The sequence below is a fragment of the Vulpes vulpes genome, chromosome 2 (genome assembly GCF_048418805.1).
Source record: "Vulpes vulpes isolate BD-2025 chromosome 2, VulVul3, whole genome shotgun sequence".
Taxonomy (NCBI): domain Eukaryota; kingdom Metazoa; phylum Chordata; class Mammalia; order Carnivora; family Canidae; genus Vulpes; species Vulpes vulpes.
Genome location: NC_132781.1, coordinates 14,235,381 through 14,256,768, shown reverse-complemented (window position 1 = coordinate 14,256,768; position 21,388 = coordinate 14,235,381). Strand labels below are relative to the sequence as shown.

The 21,388-nt window shown below is 37.0% G+C and overlaps 1 protein-coding gene across 1 annotated transcript in view; it reads right to left on the bottom strand.

Annotated features, from left to right (window-relative positions):
• The window catches only part of SMURF2 (SMAD specific E3 ubiquitin protein ligase 2), a 124,068-nt gene continuing 102,680 nt past the window's right edge, over positions 1 to 21,388 (bottom strand). The window contains exons 11-19 of the mRNA XM_072746782.1: positions 17,826 to 18,021; positions 16,561 to 16,664; positions 13,550 to 13,664; positions 11,701 to 11,879; positions 10,533 to 10,670; positions 7,499 to 7,619; positions 4,936 to 5,137; positions 3,605 to 3,680; positions 1 to 3,352 (exon numbers count right to left, since the gene is read on the bottom strand). Of these exons, the coding sequence (XP_072602883.1) occupies positions 3,253 to 3,352; positions 3,605 to 3,680; positions 4,936 to 5,137; positions 7,499 to 7,619; positions 10,533 to 10,670; positions 11,701 to 11,879; positions 13,550 to 13,664; positions 16,561 to 16,664; positions 17,826 to 18,021 (1,231 nt within the window). The 3' untranslated portion in view covers positions 1 to 3,252. The remainder of the gene's footprint in view (positions 3,353 to 3,604; positions 3,681 to 4,935; positions 5,138 to 7,498; positions 7,620 to 10,532; positions 10,671 to 11,700; positions 11,880 to 13,549; positions 13,665 to 16,560; positions 16,665 to 17,825; positions 18,022 to 21,388) is intronic.

Sequence of the window (21,388 nt, the reverse complement as noted above, 5' to 3'; positions counted from 1 at the left end):
TTCTTTAAAAACTTTGATGCTGTGACAGTGCAAACAGCATTCATTTTATTGCTCAACTTCGGCATGGGCACATACATAGTTAATTTTTAAAAACCATTTATACAGATGTTATTGATAAAGCTCATGTAACAACCGAGTGAAAATACAAAGAATATCAAAGCTAAAACACTCTGTAATAAATACAAATACAATGAAAATGATAAAACTTTGTTTTTAAAGTCAGTTTGAGAGAAAGAAGAATATTACATGAAGTGAACTAATTACATCTAGAAACAAAACAACTCAGCATTTGGTACAATCATCACCCTAACTTAAGAACGTTAGGTGCCACATGTGGCACCCACCGGCTGCGTGCTACCGCTTAAAAACAGAAGCGGGAGGAGCTGCTCTATCAAACTGTACAGATGACTGAAATAATCTCTAATTCCCAACAATGCAACCAGTTCAACACACTGGAAGTTCAAAGCAGACTTAGTGTTGTAAAATAAGCAAATTACATTGTATTTAAAAGAAAGGAGTTTTGTGCTCTGAACGTAAATGCTACCAAAAGAAGAAGAAGAAGAAGACTCGGTAAAAATAAAACCCATTCAGGGCAACAAACTATGTGCAAAACAGAATGTACACTATACACAGCACTATTTAAAAACTCTTTACATCAAGAAATTAGACCCTCTGAAACAAAACTCACCTCTGTACTGCATATGAGCTCTACAAAGTAATCACTGTTCATAATTAAGCACTCATGATGGAGAGGCACTGTATGGAAACGTGACATCACATATCTGGAATAACACAACTAGGGGCAGGGAGCAGAAAAACCCAGCTAAGAGGGATGTGTGGAAATAAATATTCACATTACACATGAGGGGCTAGTCTCAGATTCAATGACATGGTGGGGGTTTAGTTTGCTTAGCACCTGTTTGGACGTAATCAGGTAACGTAATTTTGAAAAATGAAATCTAAATCATGTCTTTATAAATCATGTTGGTGATACCACAGACTGCTAGGGTAGATTTCTTTTAAAGCTCTATTAAGTCATCATTATAAAGTTAAAAAGGCACTCAAAAGCGATGGTACTAGCCTGCTTTACTGTACGTTATGATAGTAGCATTTACTCCTGCATCCATTGGTTAGGACTTCTCTAACGTGTTCAGCATGGACTTCGTTTTTGGAAGATTGTAACAGTAGGCACAATCACACTGCACTAGTGTTTTAATATAACATACAAGAGACGAGTCTGCAGCCAATAGGGTACTACCGTGAATGCTGACAACTGATCGAGTTTAGAAACGTTTTCTGTACATTTCAAGATGTTCTCGAGTGCTACTAAGACACAAGGTGTCTGGGAAGGAAAAGGTCAGTGGAAGCACGTTACCACTGCACAGGACTATGACTAGCTTGCATGTAGCGGTCCAATTTGGCTGAATGAAATAAATTCAAATGCTTCGAAACTACACAAGCAGTTCTCGACTCTTTTTTCTAAATAGCAAAATTTCCGCTTCTTTTATCCCCGCCCGCCTCAACCTCCCACCTCTGGGAAAACTTACTTGGAATTCCAATACACAAGAGAGGACTTGGGAGCTGCTCCTGTACAAGGGGTTGAGGGTGGGGAGTTAGAGGCTTCAACTCAAATACCAACCAGGCCCCTCCTCTCCCTCCGTCCCCTCCTCTCTTAAACCACTACTTCTGAGGCACCTCTGAGGAACCCCTTGGTTCGTGAACACAGACTGAAAACCAATCCATCAGATGAAAGAACACAAAGGGCCTATTCACTTGATAATTAAGCTGCAACATTTCCAAGGAGCTATCTCATCAAAATTTGCCCTTCTTGATTCACATCTGTGTAAGAAAAAATATATATAGTGCAGATTTCTGATAGTTGGATTTTAAAAGCCACCCATGATTTCAGATTTTTTCAATCCTTTACTCCAGAATTTTGGTTACCTTCTGGATCATGCAACATGCCACACACCTTGAAAGCTCAATCTGGGTATTTCAAAATCAGACACTGATCAACACCCAGGGAACTGGGATTCCCTTACCTCCAAAACAGAATTCTTCCATTCTAAAGTAATTTATACCATAGATTCAGAATCACTATTTCTCCAGTAATCCTACCCCCTCCTCACCCCTACCTTCATTTTGTTAGGTAAAAACAGGGGTTTTCTAAGCTGGCTGAATAAAATTTTTCCTTTGTCATAATTTTAGCTGATTAAAATATCATGAGCAGCTAAACAAAGATTGTAGATGGTTTACTTGATAGAAAGTTAGACCATAATTAAAATATAAATTAGGTGCACTTGTCATAGGAGACTTTGGTTTACAGAAATAGTATATATATTAAAGATACGCTGACCCAGCAAAAGAATGAAAATCCCATCCCATCCAACAATCTGAGGACCTATAAAAATGCAGTATTTCCATTTAAGATGAAGTAAATCCCAAATACCTGATCATATTGATTCAAGATAAAAAAATTAGGATTTTTTTAAAAGTCTCTTAAAAAAAGGAGCCCCTGAATGCATCTTACTGTATCAAATAAGCTAAGTTTAGACTAAATGGTTGCATTAGGAATCTGACAACCAAAATTATGTGGCTGTATTCCAGGAAGTTCGTGCTTGAAAAATATACAAAAGACTTACTTAGGCTAGTTTGAAACATATAATGCTTTTAAAATATAATGCTTTGCTATAGAAAAATGTAATTAAACATGTAAATGGCTTAATTGTTTTTTAAAGATAATGATTCCTTTAGCCAATTGTTTACAAAGGTAGAATAATTCAAAATAATTTTATTTATTTTTCTTTTACAAAGAGCAAGTACAGGAGCTGTTCAAAATCATGTATTCAATCAAAATGAAATGTGACGTGTACCGACTGCTGAAGTTGTCTTGATGTTTGAGAGACTTGAAATCTGTGGAGCAATTTGAATAGATTACCTTTTATAAAAATAGTAGTAGTCTTTAAGTGTAGAATACTGCCTAACTCTGGAAATGTAGGAAAAGTCAGCATTCTTTAGGTTCAAGATATTAATTTTAAATAGCAGCTGAGTGTGGCCTCATGGCAAAGCATAAAGACCTCTTTTTTTTCCTTGAAAAGGAATTTCAAAATTGTCCTTTCCCCTCACAGTGTCCTAAAAATCTTTTGAAGGGGGGGGGGCATTTTCCTGTATTTCAGCATTCCGCGAAACTTTGCTGAAAGGAGGCTGTCGGTCGGGGTATAAATAGAGTCCTGGGTAAATCCTTGAAGTCCGTCATTCCACAGCAAACCCACATGTTTCTTCAATGGCTGTTAGCAGCTTTTCATATAACTTTTCATAGCTTTCATAGGGCGGAATGTCTATTCGATTGAAGCTGTAAATGAGCAAATCAGATTGACACGGTTCATTCAGAATAAGCAAACTGGCCTAGCAAGTGTATACTAATACAGTCACATCACATTTCATGACACACAGAAAATTAAAAGAAAAAGTTGTACTCCTCTAAAGTAGAGACTGCCACTTTCAGGCTTTCCTACCAATTTCTGCATAATCTCAAATTCAAATCGGTTTAAACCTAACACCTACGTACATGGAATGCAGAGGAAAAGCTTCAAAAACAACTTACCAAGTGTGGGCTTTCGGCAGGTTGTTAGTGCAAGCATCAATCTGATGTATGGTGAAGAGTCGTGGGCCTGCAGCGCCTGCAAAAGAAGTCAATGTGGGTCACGTCACTGTAGGTGTGTGTGTGAGTCTCCAAAATCTCAGAATAAAACTGATACATAAACCACAGGGCCTAAGATGGAATCACTGGTGACTCCACATAAGCTGCCAAGGGCAGGAGGAAAAGAATATGGGTCTTGAAAAATGAAATTGACCTTGGATAACACCGGATTCCTTAATATGCTAGCATTTCAATTTGAGAAAAGGCCCAGGATTGGAATCCTTTGCCAACTTCTATCTTCTATTAAAAAATCAATGTGCCAAATGTATGAGAAGAAAAGTAAATGGATAAATTCAAGATCAAATATATATATATACACACATTCAAAAAGATGACAACCTAAATGCAAATTTAGATTTCATGCCTCAAACCTGGCCGAGAGCAAAAGATTAGCAGTCCATGGAATAAATTCCAGTTAACATAAGACACCCCATAAAAGTGTATGTAGAAATATAGCTTCACTTTACGCTTCTAGGTAGTCTGCTAACAAGTTCTCCAAGTAAGGAATTAAGCACAAGGATGCCCGAGTAAGGAATTAAGCACAAGGATGCCCTCCCCGTCCGTGGATTTCCAACACGTGTGCTGCGGGCAACGCTGTCCTGTCTGGCTGTGTAGGTCTTCAGATGTGACTGGTGGCAGCAGCCTTGCAAATGAAGAGCTTCAGAGGGAAAGGAAGCAAGTGCCTTCGCCACAATTCTTAGCAATATTGCCAACTCGCCCCCAAATTAAACAGCTATGCCGCAGAAAATAAGTTTTAAAAATGGAGTATGTTTGGAAATAAATGGTCTGACACCATGCAATAATGACCAAACAAATGGCTTCCACAATGCAGGCTGCCTCCAAGAAAAGAATACAGAAGTAGAGGGAAGAGGCGTCCCAAGTGGGTTTTGGCTCTGCCAGGTTGAGATGTGGAAGTGGAAGCAGACAGGCTTTCCCTACTGGAATGCGCCACACAGGTTAAAAGCCAGGTGACCAGAAAAGAAAAGGCAGAGACCACTGCCTACGGTCTCTAACGTACAGCACTCACTACAGGCACAGAGGCCCCAGGGAAAAGGTTCTTGGGAGGGGAACAAAGGAGAGGAAGGAGAAGAAGGTATCAAGATAAGGAGAGTCAGATATGGAAGAGAATGAAGAGAATCTGCTTAGAAGCCTGTGGTTTGTAAACTATATAAACCAAACACTGACGCCCTCCACCAGTGCTCTGATGCCATGTCGTGTTCTTCTGGCTTTTCTACCTTGTAAAGCTTTGAAGCCCTGGAGAGGCACTCTAGATGATCCTGTCACAAACTGAAGTAACCGTGCTCTTCGCTCTTCATCAAAAAACTCCACAGCCTTCCAGAACCACTTGACGACATTGCTGTCTGGTGTGCAGTGTTTTAATCGGGTGTTTACCTTCCAGTCGTTAACATCTATCTTTCCAAGTCCACAAATAATGAGCTGTTAAAATATTGCACAAATAATGAGCCAATGGAAATCCAAAGTTAAGCCCCAAATCCCTCAAACAGAACTTTAGATTTGTAGTGGTGGCTCTCATATGATGGTTCTTAATCAAAGATACAAATCAGAATCATCTAGAAAGCTTTTCAAAACATACACACCATCAGGTCCTATGTTCAGACTTCTGATTCTGTGGGTCTGGGGTGATATTAGGGATCTGTATTTAAAAGGATCCATGGGTGGTACCTACTTCCTACAAGTTCCCTATCCAGAGTCTGAGAACCACCAGTGTGGAGAACATGACAGGATGAAAGTCTCGTATTTTCATAGAATTCTAAATTATGTTTAATGGACAGAAAATAGACTCAGAGTAAATACAGTTTATACGTGCCTTCCTTAATACCTGTATCATACTGGGTTTCAACACTTACGAGCTTTAGGATTTGGGCAATTGAGTCCATCCGCTTTGGCCAGCAGTTTCCACTGCTGTAATACTGTGTTAACACCTACTTTACTATACCCTGTGCAAGAACCATACTGCTCAGGAACTCAAGAAATGGGTGCTGGATAAGCAAGAACAATCCATTTGATAATCTTTAAGTTACAGCAAAGTACAAAATACAGAACTGCTCTGAGAGAGAGCTCTGCTGTACATCCTGATGCAAGGTCAGCATAGATGAGCCATATCAAAATCACTTGGATACTATTAATATATGTCCTTAGGGTCCAAGACTAATTCATCTAAGTATTTATAACAGTGAATTATAACAGTGTGTAGTATTAAAGCATAACATAACTGCAAACATAACTGCGAATCCCACATTTTGGAATTAGTTCTATTAATCCCATATAACACTAAAATAAATTATGTATTTTCATAAAAAAATTAATTTCATGACCAATAGAAACTATATAATAAACCCTAATCATATTGCATAAAATCTTCACCAAAGCTTCAATAGGGTTCTGGAAAGATTACTGAATCACAGCTAGGCTCAACAGGGAGGTAGGTATCCAAATAGGATTACGGAAGTATTTATAACACAAAAGATACCTCCTCAGTTCTTTTCTCCAGAGGAGTGGTAATTGTAAGGTGAAATTCCTCACTCATTTCAACCATTACTGCCATTCCCGGCCACTTCCACTGGCCATTTCACTACTGAATAGTTCAAACACAAAAGGAACGGGGTTAGGGAGTCAAGCCAATCTATTTAGATCCCCTAACAGGTCTATTAATAGATTTAATTAGAAAGGACACTGAAGGGGAATCTGGCTGGCTCAGTCAGAAGAGCCTGTGACTGACTCTCAATCTTGGGGTTGTGAGTTCAAGGCCCATGCTGGGTGTAGAAACTACTTAAATAAATTTTTAAAAATTTAATTTTTTAAAAAAATTTATTCATTTGAGAGAGAGTACACAACGGTGGCAGGGTGGGGGAGCCAGAAGCAGATTCCCTGTTGAGCAGGGAGCCTAATGCAGGCTTGATCCCAGAATGTGGAGATTATGACCTGAGTAGAAAGCAGATGCTTAACCAACTGAGGCCACCCAGGTGCCCCAATAAATATTTTTTTAAAAAAAGAAAGGACACTGAGGTTAATGAATTTTAATCAATTTTTACATTTATTTGTAGATTTCAAATATTTATGCTACTCCTAGCCACGAATTAAATTTGGGGCCTTCAGTAGAATAAAAACCTCATTATTTTTTCAAAGTAGTTCAGATGTATTTGTTTAAAAGTCTTAAATATAAAACCAGACTAAAGGTGTTTTAACAACCAGCTTTAAAAGAAAACAAAAAAATGGTTAACTGTTTATTACTGCTATTGGTAACGAATATTTCCAAAGAGAAGAAAGATGTTTAGATACACTTTATCATAAATGTTTTAATTATTTCTCTATGATCTTGTTTATCAAATGCTGTCTTGCAAGCTTAGTGTAAATCCAATTGAACCTAAGCTTTTCATTCAAAAAAATTCCAATATGGTGGAGACAAAGTGATGGCATTTAATTATATCAATGACCACTTAATTAGGAAAAAAAAAAAAAAACAATTAGGGAATAGAAAACATGTACATATAGAAGAATGTACACCTAAGACATGAAATCTGTTGAAAATAAGAAAAGAAAATATGGAAAAATAAGAGTATTCACAATATGAGAGAGATGGCTTACTTGTAGAAAATCCAAAGCATAAAAAGCTTTTCCACAGCAGGAAAGACCTTTCCTGTGAATAAGAATTATTAAGCACTGCACCATAAAACTTCAAAAGCACCAGCAATATGACTTTCTTCTAAAACGGAGTTAACAGAAAATTCCCAACCTTCCCTGTGACACTAAATGATGTCATGACATTAACATACTGACCTCTAACTCCTTCTCATCAAATGTCTTCAGCAGATGCTGTGGAATTACTTCATTAAATCCTTTCTGCAGAGCCAGGAATTGCGCCTCAATGCCTCGTAAAAATCTCCAGTTCACATAGAGCCTGTAAACATTGGGCAGGGATTTCACATGATCAAATAGATTCAGATTTGGTATTACGAATCTCTACTTGAGCAACAGTACACCTTGTGAGCACCTAGCATTAAGAGTTTAGTCTAGAGTGTAGGCTGCCTGGGGGGCTCAGTCAGTTTGGGGTGCAGCTCTTGGTTTCTGCTCAGGTCCTAATCTCATAGGTCATGAGATCAGGCTCCACATAGGGCCCTGCACTCAGCTCAGAGTCTGCTTGTGATTCTCTCCCTCTTCCTCTCCTCCCCCCCACCCACACCAGCCACTCTGCAACCCCCAACCCTGCTCTCTCCCTCTCAAATAAGTAAAATCTTTAAAAAAATTTAGTCTACAGTCTAAAGGAATCTCAGATTCCTGAGGGTGCTGGACCTGGACCTGAGAGATAGTTCATTATAAATGAAAAAGTGGAAACTTTCCACTAACAAAAGAAGCATAAATAAAGCAACTCTGCAAATCAGAGAAACTCCTAGTATACTGGAAGGCAGCTAGAAATTAGTTGGATCTGAAGTTAAAATCTGTATGAAACGTCTTTCTGAACTTTTAGCATACATGCCACCAATCAGAAAGAAAGAGGCCATTCAACCAAAACAGACTATTTTTATGGTTGCACTTCAAAGTATTATCTGAATGTGTGGGGTATTTTGTTTATATTTTGCGGGTGGTATGTAGGGAAAGAGGAAGTAAAGACACTCTTTAAATCCAAAATGAGAAAAGTAAAAGCCAATAGTAAACACTTTTTGATTAAATACTCATTGTTCCCTGGAGGCCTTAAAAAAACTGGAAGATCTAATTCTACCAACAAAAAGTATACCAGACTACATCGAACATGTAGCTTTACTTATATTTTTAACTTGGACTTATAACCCTTGGATTGCCTTTTAAAAAAATCTATCTACCTGGGAAAACTTCTCCATCTCAAAAATCTCAGAACTATTCACCTTCCAAATATGTCAACATTTCTACTTCCAAACCTAGGGAAACAATTCTCTATTTTAAGAAGCTACTTAACATTAGATCCTTTGGTGGACCTCGTTTTTATTTAAGAGGACAGCAAAACTGTACATCTACAAAAGTTTTTCTAATTTTTTTCTGTCAAAACTGTATATGACTTTGTGCTGAAAACATGCTTGAGTCCCAGCAAGTGGGGTCTAAGAACTCAGCAGTCCATGCTAGATTCCAAAGTGACACACTACTGAATGACATTCAGGAAATTCCCATCCATTCTTTTATTCGCCAATTAGAAATGTAATAACATGCATGTTTTCTATGTAAAGAAAAATCAAACAGTAAATGTAGAGACAGAATAAAAACTGAAAGCCCATTCTATTATCCTCCCCTCCCTGTCTGCATCCAGGTCCTGCACTCACACTCCCTCATCCTAGCCAAACACCTTATTGGTATGTAGTCTTCCTGGACATCTTCCGAATAATTATAAAATAACACAGACTTTGTTTCCCATAATGTCTAAAACTTGCCTTTAAAAAAAAAAGCGTATCTACTTATTTTTAGTAATCTCTGTACCCAATCTGTAGCTCAAACTCATGACCCTGAGATCAAGAATCCCATGTTCTTCCAACTGAGCCAGCCAGGTGCCCCTAAAACTTGCTTTTTAAATCTGACAACTTATATAGTCTCTTTCTTTTAAACATCCATCCATATAATATTCTGTTGAGTGTATGTATGTATGTAAATTGTTCTCCTCTAATACACTTCATCCGTTTCCAGTTGTTTTTACAAGCAGTATTTAAGTGAACATCCTTATTTCTTTAACTACCATGTGTTTCCACAGAATAGATTCCTAAAAAACAGGGCTGCTGGTTGAAAGGCATGTGCATTTTCATTTTGGGAGATGTTATCAAATTGCTTTCCAAAAAAGCTATTCCAGGGTTCACTCCCATGAACAGTCTGTGAGACTAATGGGCCTCAATGTGTCAACCAGGAAAACTTAAGCCAGTAAGACTTAGAGACATAATCTACACAAAAAGAACAGTGTGCACATTTCTATGTACATGTGGCAAAGTTCAAACACCTACATTAGATTACCATAGTTTTATGTTTCAAAGAACTTTAGTTCCCATGGCCAAATGATCTAACCCGGTATTTCAAAACTCCTCAATCATCAGGTGATTATATAAAATTTGAAGAACATTTCTTATATTTATCCCTTAAACTCACTATTTATAAACAAAATGACTGCTGGAAACACAGCATGTAGTGTTCTGTACAGCTAGCTGGGGCAGTTCTACTACAACTAGCCCCATGCACCCTGTTTCTTGGTATTCATGCCTTTAAACAGTTCCCTCCACACACGCTGAGCCTGGGCTGGTTTGTGACTCCCTTTAACAGAAGAACATAGCAGAGGTGATCCAGCCAGTTCCAGGCTTAGGCCTTAAAAAGATTTGACAACTTCTGCTTTTGTGCTCTGAGAAACCAGCTGCTCCTAAGAAGTCTGGCTATCTTGCTGGGGAGACAGACGCCACGAGGAGAATTCTGAGAGGCCTCAGACTTGACATGGAGATAACCAGGGAGCCTAAACCAACAGTGAGAACAAGATCCCAGATGGTGACCCAGTGACCATTCCAGCCAGCCTCCAGCCACCGGAGCCATCCTAGCTGAGGGCTCAGGTATTTGAATGAAAAGGCCATCCTGGGGTCAGTCCCAGCGAACACCACATGGAGGAGCCCTATGCTATCCCTACTGTTCTCTACCCAAATTACCTGTAGAATTTGCGAGAGAAAATAAAACAGTGGTTGTTTTTAAAGCCACTAAATTCTGCAGAAGCCTATTTTGTAGCAATAAGCAACACTACCTAAATACATCAGTGTTTTTCTGTATTGCCATTCGAGAGCATTAAAACAATTCTCAGGCTTGAAAACACAGAAGTGTTTACCTGACATATTCTTTTTTATTTTCTTCAGTAACAGGGATACTCTTGCCATTTGGTTTAAGTTCATGCTGAATAATTTCACCATATGCGTTATGTTCGACACAGAAAGTATGGTCCAAAACACCTGTAATATCATTCTCACTAGAAAGGAAAAGAGAGAAAGATATTAAACTGGAAAATCTAAAATATGGATCCTATAGATGTCTTAATTGGTGAGACAAATAAAATTGAGATAGTTTCATGACATCACAAATATAAGATCAGATTCCTTTTGCTAGTCCTTATGCTACCATATCTCCTAGTTTTGGGGCAGAAAGGTCAAAAAGCTTTAACCTTCATAAACACAGGAAACATTTCACTTCCTGAATAATGACAAAGTCCCCTGCCAAAGTTGGGCTTTACACAGGGAAAACTTCAGTTATGTTTGGCTTTTAGGTAAGAAGCCCTATTTGAATCTGGGTACCCCCATGCAACCAAATACCTGAGTGTCCCATGGGAAAGCTACCTGTGTATTTGAAAACTAAGTATGGCCAATGTATATTCTTAAGTAAATGGCCTCTGACAAAACAGAACTGATTCTTCTAGGTATCTTTTTTAAAGTATGGTTTCAACAATCACTACTGCAGCAGGAATTTGCTATTCTCACACATGCAGGATTGGAACAGAACTTCTATCATGTGGAGTATATCATTATTATGTGGTACCTTTAAAAACAGAAATATACTTGTTCCCCACCCCCCCTCTTTAAAGTAGTAGCACTTTGGGGCATCGAGGCGGCTGAGGCGGCTCAGTCGGGTAGGTGTCTGCCTTAGGCTCAGGTCATGATCACCAAAGTCATGTGACAGAGCCCCTCATTAAGGTCTCTGCCCAGCAGGGAGTCTGTTTCTTCCTCTGCCCCTCCCCCTGCTTGTGCTTTCTCTAGTTCTCTCAAATAAATAAAATCTTTTTAAAAAATAAAATTAAAAGTTAAGTAATAGCACTTTAGGGAAGTTGAAATATACAGGAAAGCAGTAGAAAGCAAAAGTCTTTTGCAATCCTAAAACTCAAATAATCTCTCTCAATATTTTCTGCACATTTTTTTTAAAAAAAAGTACATCCATTTTGAAACATGTATCTTTTTTTAAGGTTCAGATTCTAATTATAATGAACAGACACAAGACTCAATACATACAGTATCCACACTAAACTGTTATGAAGATCTGGATCAACTAACTCCATGTCATCCAAAGTAATTGACTTCCCAAGCAACTGTTTATAAAAAGGCAATGTGAAACCACCATCAATATAATGTCCATGAAACACAGCCATTCCCATTATTCGTCCAACAAAGTGGAAATATGATAAATGTTCCTGAAATTGAGAAAAGTTTACATAAATAGTCAAGTTAAATGATATGCAGGGAATTACTAATTAAGCAACATTCATCTTTTTTTATAAGTATCAATTTATACTCTACAACTTATTTAAGTGGAACAGATTATCACACCAAAGGTCAGAATCAATGGGGAGAGTTGTCTATAGGGCATGTTCAAAATTCTCTCCGTTGCTAAAATATCACACCAGGGACAATGTACTCCCAGAGTACAGTCACTTTGTAAAAATTAGAAATTAAGTCCAAACTATACTCCCACTGTAGCTTCACGAAACCACTCACAGATCTCATTCTCTTCCTCTCCTTTTGTCACGTGCTGAGCACGTTATGATCCTGACTCCATTATGGAAAAAAAGCTTTCAATCCTAAAGCTCCCTATTTCCTTGATCTAGCCAGAAACTAATCTTCAGAACACCACAGACTTAAAAGTAGAGATTTCATTCTAACTTGGACTAGAGTCCTAGTTCTGCCACTTACTAGCCAGGCCTATTTGGACAAATTACTTAACCCCTATAGGACTCATTTTCCACATCTGAAAAAATGAGGGTAATAACAGTATCTCAAATAGGTCTCTGTAAGGAATAAAACGAGATGATGAAGCTCATGGTACTAGACAGGCATACGGTAGTAATGGGCTCCCCAAGCAGAACCTCACCTAAAAATCTTCCCTTTATAAAATTCCCCCCACCCAAAAAAAATAAAATAAAATTTCCCTGCAGTGAACCTAACATTTCTACCATGTTTGAATATATTTGGTCTCTGATGATAAATTATAAAGATAGCTGCATTTTAAACTTTTTTTTACTTCTCTAATTAATAAGCAATCTTTAAGCTCATCTTAAACCTCCCTTTTATAGAAGAAAATATTTAGAAAGACAAGTAAAACAAAAAACTCACCCATAATCTAATACCCAGAGATAACCTCTATCAGTATTAAAGTGTAGAGTCTTTCAATGTTTACACATATATGTATTTACCAAAATTGTATCATCTTATTTTGCAACCTTTTCACTTAATGTATCATGAACACCATCTTTGCATGTCATTAACTACTGTCCCACAGGGTCATTTTAATGGCCATATAATATGCCCTTGTATGGAAGGCTAAAAACAAATTAATAACTGCTACTAACTTTTATCGAGTGATCAATAACATATAATAGGGTTAACAATGTACAACACTATGCTAAACACTTACTGTGCAGGGTCCCACCCCTTCTGAGATTCAAACTATGTTTATTATTATTAATAATGATAAAATTGAGGCTTAATCATAAAGCTAGTAAGTAAAAGGACCAGGTTATATGATCTCATATCTTTCTAATTCCAGAATCTATGCTCTTAACCATTAATATAATTGTGCTTCGTATCATAATCTATTCAACCCTTCTCTTATAAACAATGTTTCCAATTAGGGCTACTTTAAACAATGATGTAGTAAACATCCCTGTGCACAAATTACTGCACAAATCTGTTACCATTTAGATATTTAGAAAGTATTTAGAAAATATTCTAAAAGCGGACTTGTGAAGATGCAAGTTATGACTAGGCTAAGGACACTAATCCCGTATCATAAACTACATTGACATTTCAATATGAAAAGCATTACAGGTCACAAGTTCATTCACATCATAACCACCAATCTTACCGGATTAACTGCAGAATCAGGATTGATCTGCAAAGTATAGATATCATCTCTTGAATACTGGAAGAGGCCATAGTAAGGATTCAACATTTCATGTGACAAGAGATATAACCACTCCCTAGAAAGCAAAATAGGACACAGGAATTTTTTTATTAATATTTTTCATTAAGATATGCTATTAATCATTTTAGCAAGGAATTTTTTTTGAAGATTATATTTATTTATTCATGAGCGATACCATGAGAGAGAGAGAGAGAGAGAGAGAGGCAGAGACATAGGCAGAGGGAGAAGCAGGCTCCATGCAGGAAACCTGATGTGGGACTTGATCCTGGGACTCCAGGATCACACCCTAGGCCAAAGGTAGGTGCTAAACCGCTGAGCCATCCAGGGATCCCTGCAAGGAATTTTTTAAATAAAAGAAAGTAGTTCTATAAAATGATATTGGAAAAATCTACCATGCACCAAAAAGCAAATGAAATCTCTTGTTTTGTTATACTGGAATCACTCAATGTGGGGCAACTTTATGACATTTCAGTATCAGAAAGTATAAAGGTATTATCCAGAAGCACCAACCATTCATTAGATGCCACAGTCTAGTGATCTGTTACCTATTTAATTACTAAATAAATTTCTAATCCAGGAAAAATATAAAATGAGGGGAAGGGTATGGTTTTGTTTCAAAACATCCACATGATCTATATTATCCTGGTCCATTCCTATAATGGCCAATTTATACTGGTTTATAACGATACATAATATAGCATTAATTTTCTTTCACCTTTGGAGAAGGCTCTGTTTTGTTGTTGGTATTGTTTAGTAAGGAAATTATCCCATTTCATCATCTTTTTTGTGAAGACCTTAAAATATACCACAATAAAATTAGTAAGTGGTCAGAGACTACAAGGCATTTGGTATAGGTAGGAACACAAGAGCAAGTCTCTATTTGGGGGGTTAGGTTCCACAGTAATTGGTTTCAAGTGTACATCAGTATTTTTAAAAACCACATAATAAATAGTACTCTCACCTTAAACTTATGAAATCCTTTATGTTTTCCAAAGTATGAAAGGTAACTTATTATTCATCTTGGTAAAATAAAATCACTAGTCTAGGACTTAAAGAGATATAATTCTAGTCTCAATTCTTATCATTCTTCCACCAGGAAAGGTATTTAAGTATGCTCTGATATCACGGATTAAACAGACTGAATAGTGTTTTTAGGAAATGCAGTGAAACACTACTGACAAGTAATCAAAGAAAAATTTTTCAAAATTCTGTAAGTCATGCAGTCTAAGTCAAATCACTACCATTTATGTAATACTGGAAAAACTCTAGAGATTAAAAAAGGATGTGAGGAAGGCCTACATGTAAGCAAGTTTGCCAACACACTTAACGCTCACCTAACATGTCTTCTATACTTTTTAAAGCATTTTTTTTCTTTAAAGATTTTACTTGAGAGAGACAGAGACACCAACAGAGATAGCAAGAGAGAGCACACAGGGAGGAGAGGGAGAAGCAGGCTTGATCAAGCAGACTTGATCACAGGACCCTGGGATCATGACATGAGCCGAAGGCAGACACTTAACAGACTGAGCTACCTAGGCACCCCTTTTATGTATTATTTTAAAGGAAAATCCAAATTTTTGTTTTGTTTTCCCAAGTATTTAGAACACACATGTAAGCAGATCCCAGCTACTTGAGGGGTCTGCTATGCAAAAGAGAACAGAAAATGCCTTTCATTGTCACATCCCATCCCAATCTGCCCATACTCTGACAGTAGTGAGGTTAAGAAATAAACAAGGGACGCCTGGGTGGCTCAGCAGTTCAGCATCTGCCTTCGGCTCAGGTCGTGATGCCGGTATCCAGTATTGAGTCCTACATCAGGCTCCCTACATGGAGCCTGCTTCTCCCTCTGCCTATGTATGTCTCTGCCTCTCTCTATGTCTCTCATGAATAAATAAATCTTATTTATTTATTCCCAGGACTCCAGGATCATGCCCTGAGCTGAAGGCAGACACTTAACCGCTGAGCCACCCAGGCGTCCCTAAATAAATAAAATCTTAAAAAAAAAAAAGAAACAAAAACTGACTTATTTAAATGTACATATAATTACAGCATTTAGATTCCATCAACAGAAAATTAACAAGTTTTTCCCAAGACATATTCAAATCTAGTTATGAGTAAGTCATAAGAATTCCACAGAAACTATCAAGTCCTAAGTATGATGTGCATGTGATCAATTCTAAAATTCCAAACTAAAGAAACTGTCCATTTATAGGTAAAAAGGCCACAGAATAAAAATAAGTCTACAGGTGAAACAAGTTAATGCTAACTAATACTTATGGGACTTGGTGGAAACACAAATTTAATTTAGGCTGGATTTAGATTAGGGATGGCAGAAATATCATGATGGTCCTTAGGACGTCTCAGTACAGAAGCTGTAATGTTTCTGCTACATCTACATAAAGTAAATTTTCACACCTTGTAAAATAATAAATGTCTGTATGAATGTAGCATATACATTACAGCTTCCTTATTGAAACATCTTAAAGACCATGTATAATACATACGTATGTACACACACATACTTATGTGCACACACGAACGTTACTTTAATAAGGTTAAAAAGCATGGCAATGAAAGTAAAGAAAAACAGCATTCAGTTTAGAATACATGTCATTAAACTCTCCAGACGGTTGCTAACACTGCAAAGCAGAGGGAATAACATACGGAAGGAGAGAGATGGAGAGCAGGGTGTGTGGGACCCACCACAGCCCAGGTAGGGCTGCAACTAGTTTTCAGAGGAAGTCTCACTGGGCTGTATCATCCATGAGGGAGTTCTCTATTACTCTGTGGTGGCACCATGAACATATCTATTAGGACACCTTTGTATCGCAAAAATTAGGGAATATTACACTAGAAAATAAGTTTCAGTGAGAAGGTTACCAGAGGAAGTATCTTAAACTTATAAATATAACCATATGTCATTTGCTATTTATTCATGAGCAAATCTTTACCTAGCAACCCCTCCATAGTCAAGGCCTTCTTCTCCACGAAATTTTATCATTAATCGCTTCCACAGATCTTTTGGTCTCATTTTCATGACCTGCCGATAAGATTCCTTAAAAAAAAATTAACACAGTATTGTTACTAGGTACTTTAAACTTGTTATTTAAACTTTCCCTTGCATTCCACCTACAAAACATACATTTACTGAAAGGAGATGAAATTTGTTCACCAAATCAATGGATAAACTCCAAGTGTTTGAAACCTCATGGAACTTATAAAGACAAGATAGATATAGCTTAGTACTACTGAAATTAATTCATTCAATAAATATATTACCAGCCTCAGTGCAAAACTCCATATTTAACTTCTATCAACCACAGCAATAACTACACTCACATTAAAAATGGAATTTGATAAAAGTACCGAATTTTTAAAAGCTGGTTGACCTAATTCTAGGCAGAAAGTAAAGATGAAAAAAATAAAGTTCAAAAGAACATTAGTAATCATTAATGTGATCTTCATTAAAGCAGCATCTTCATATTATTTTAAAATACAAATGACTGACTTACAAACAACATCAGAACTGTCCCAAGAGAAAAAAAGTTCATCCTTTAGGAAAAGGCTGATCAAATCCCCAAACATCTTTTACCCACGAATCCTCTGATGAGTGAGAAACCCCTGTCTTGGACCCTGTTCACTTATTAGGGAAGAACTTTGAAGGTGACAGTAGGGCTAAAAAATACAAAGATAAAAGAATATACTAAAAAGGAAGATTTTCAATAAATTAAGGAAGTAGTCCATAAAGAAACAAAACCGTTTTGTTTTGTTTTTTGTTTTTTTTTGAGGAATTAGAAAATAAGGGATGGCTATTTGTAGTCTGTTAAAACTCATTAACAGTGCAGGGGCACCTGGCTGGCGATGAAGCATGCAACTCTTGATCTCAGCATTGTGAGGCCAAGCCCCACACTGGGCACAGAATTTACTTTAAAATATTTATACACACACACACACACACAAATTCATTAACAAATAACATTTGCAATGCAGAGACCAAGCTGAACCAACTGGAATATTTCACATTTTTCATTCCATTTAAATATTTATCTTCTAGATTAAATATCTGATATTATTGTCTTTACTCCCCATAATTAAAAAAGAAATTAATGAAAACTCCCATTCTAGAGAGAGAGGAATTCCAGAAAGTATTCTTAGAAAATAGTGAAACACTGAAAGTTAACTTTTCTATATTTAAAAATAAGACTTGTAAGTTTACCTCAAAAATCTCTTCCCTGGAAACCTCAATGCGGCAATGGCCAGCCTGAGGCTGCTGTTGGGAAAGTTCTTGCCGCAAAATTTTTAGTTTTTGAACCAGGTCTCGCTTGTACCGCGGGACTGTCAGACACTCGGCATCATCAGGGCAGAACGGTACCACTTGCTGTTGCTGTTGGTCTTTCAACTGGTTCTGCCGACTAAAAGTAAACAGGAATGTTATTTTAAATAAGAGACTGCAGTTGTACATTTAAAAGAGCATCATACTATAAAGCAAATCTACCCCAAATTTTCAGGCTTTATGATATTCTTGGCTTGACATTTTTGATGACAATAAACTAGCTTCAAAGTTTATTTCTCAGGATCTACACAAATTTATGAAATTGGATAACAGAGTTTTATCCATTCTTCTTTATACAGCTGCTGAGAATAAATTTCTCAAATACCATCTCTGTTTCTTTCTGCATAGTTGACCATCACTCATTTTAAAATTTAGACATATGTCAAATCCTGTGCCTGTTATCTGGAGTCAGTCTCTCTGGAAGAGACGCACAGCTTGAGCTGGTAGTTTGGCAGAGCCCCTTTTCCTATACGCGCTAAGTCTAGACCACAAGAATGTGGAAGGTCACGTGTAAGTTACTGGCACAGAGAAATGAACATATTACAAACACGTCTAAATGCCTTATAAAATGGCTACTTTTCTTTTTATTGTAGTAAAATATGCAACACATAAAATTTACCATTTTAACCTTTATCTAATATATATAGTCAGTGGCATTAAGTACATTCTCACCTTTGTGCTAAAGTGACTTCTAAGTGTGTACATATATGGTTTACCACAAATACATGAAAATAATCTCTCAAGTACAGCAGAAATATTCTTTTGAAAAGGCACATTGCCTACAGATATTTTTATTCTCTTGGCAAAAATACTGTAAGTTACACGTAAGAATTTTTTTTAAAGAACCTTATGATATAATAAACTACTTAATTCCAAAAAACTAGAAATAAAAAATCCAAAATTCACTATTGATGCCCTTGCATACACTGAATCATTCTGGAGTTTAATTTTACACACAACAGACAGGAGCACAATCTTCTCACCTAAAAACAAAGGGCAGTGGTAGCTATGATAAATAAAAATAACTTTAAGATCTCTAACAAATCACACCAAACTTATTTTACATACAGTGATTCTTACATAAACCAGACCAGATTTTATTCCTAAAACACATAACTACCCAGAGAAAATACAGCTTCCCTGAAAATTACAAATCACTATTTACTATTCTCATAAACATTAAAGATGTTTTTTATACACACATAACAGAGTATTATATTAAAGATATTCCCTAAACAGCTGTATAATCCTATGCCCAAAAAACCCCCAAAACAAAACAAAACAAAACAAAGACCAACTTGGGTATACCTCATACTACACACAAAAATGTAATTCAAAATCAGAGACCTCAATGTAAAACTGAAAGCCATTAAACTTCTGAAACACAAATGACAATTTTCATGGCCTGTGTTAGGCTAAGATTTTTTAGATATGACATCAAAAACACAATTCACAAAAGAACAAATGGATAAATTAAACTTCATCAAAATTTCAAAAAATACTGTTAAAACAAAAAGATAAGTAATGGACTAGGTGAAAATATTTCTGAGGCATATGTCTAATATTTTGGACTCTAAAATATTTAAAGAATGCTAAAAACTCAAAAATTAAATAAATGAACTCAATTTTTTAAAAAGGAGGCAAAATATTTCACCAAATAAGATACACAGACGGCAAAAAAACATACAAAAGGTGCACAATGTCACTAGTTGGTAGACAAATTCAAATTAAAACTACAATGTGATACCACTATATACCTATTAGAGGGTCTAAATTTAATAAGGTTATACCAAATGTTAGCAAGGATGTGGAACAACTATAACTCTCATACACAGCTGGGAGGAATGTCAAATGGTACAATCACTTTGAAAAACCACCTGCCAGTTTTTTTCAAGTTAAACATAAATCTATCATATGATGTAGCTATTCTACTCGTAGATGCTATTTATCTAAGAAAAGTGAAAGCATATGAACATATAAAGACTTATACATAAACATCCATAATAGTTCTGTCATAACCCAAAACTGGGAATAATCCAAATGTTCATCAATAAGTAAATGGGTAAATTGTGGTATATCCATATAATGGAATACCACCCAGCAAAGAAAATATATGACCTATACAAACGAGAGATGAATCTCAAATAGTTATGCTGGGTAAAAGAAAACAAAGAAGACCACATACTGCAGAAATGCATTTATCTAACACTCTAGAAAATGCAAACTAATATATAGTGACAGAAAGCAGATCAGTGGTTAGCTAAAGATGGGGTATGTTTTGGACTGAATTGTGTCCAAAAAGATATGCTTAAGTCTTAACCCTCGGTGGGAAGTGACCTCATTTAGAAAGAATCTTTGCAGAGCTTCTAAGGGAAGAACATACTGCATTAGGGTGGCCCTAAACGCAATAAACTGGTATCCTTATAAAAAGAGGGAAATTTGGATCTATACATACAAAAAGGGGTGAAAAAAGAAATAAACTTTGGCACTGTCTTCGGTTCCTAACACAGAATTCCTAAAATCCCCAAAGTTTCCGGAGTGACAGAGATGACAGAAGTGTCCCTTTGTTCTAATATTTGATCTTTGCCTCTGGTTTGACACAGCACTCCTAAATCCCTTAGAATTTCCTGGGTATAGGGGCATTTTTTGCTTTAATGAGGTGGCTCTTGGTGGGGTCCTAGATATTTATGGGGCTGGTTGCTAGAAAAACCAAAGCTTGATTAGAACCCTGGAACTTCCACAGCCCCAAACTCCCAACCTCTGAGTAGGGGAGAAAGTTGGAGACTGAGTTAATATGAGATGATATCTCCACAAAACCCCCAAAATGATGAGCTTCCAGGTTGGTGAATACACTGAGGCACTGGGAGGGTGAAGCACCACCTAGAGAGGGCCTGGAAGCTCTAGGCGCTCCCATTCCCACACTTTGCCCTATGCAACTCTTCCATGTGACTGTTCAAGTTGTATCCTTTAAAATAAACTAGTAATGGCATTGAGTTCTGGAACCGTTTTAGCAAATTACTCAACCCAAAGAGGGAGTCATAGGAACTCCCCAATATACAGCCAGTCAATAAGAAGTACAGAATATTTGGGATTGGCATCTGAGATGGTGATGGTCTTGTGATACTAAGCCTTTAACCTGTGGGGTCTGATGCTAACTGCAAGGTAGTGTCAGACCTGAATTCAACTGCTGCACACTCAGTTGTTACTGTGATCTCTGAGGTCACACTCAGAGATCTAGAGAATTGGTAGGCTTGAGGGGAAAACCCACACACACGTGGTCAGATGATTTATGTATATAAACAGATCACAGAAGACCACACGAAGACAAAGATGGAGATGATGTGTCTGTAAGCCAAGGAACAGCAAGTTTTTCCAGCACCCAGCAGAAGCTAGGAGAGGGTCACAGAACGGATTCTCCTTCAGAGCCTCCAGAAGGAACCAATTCT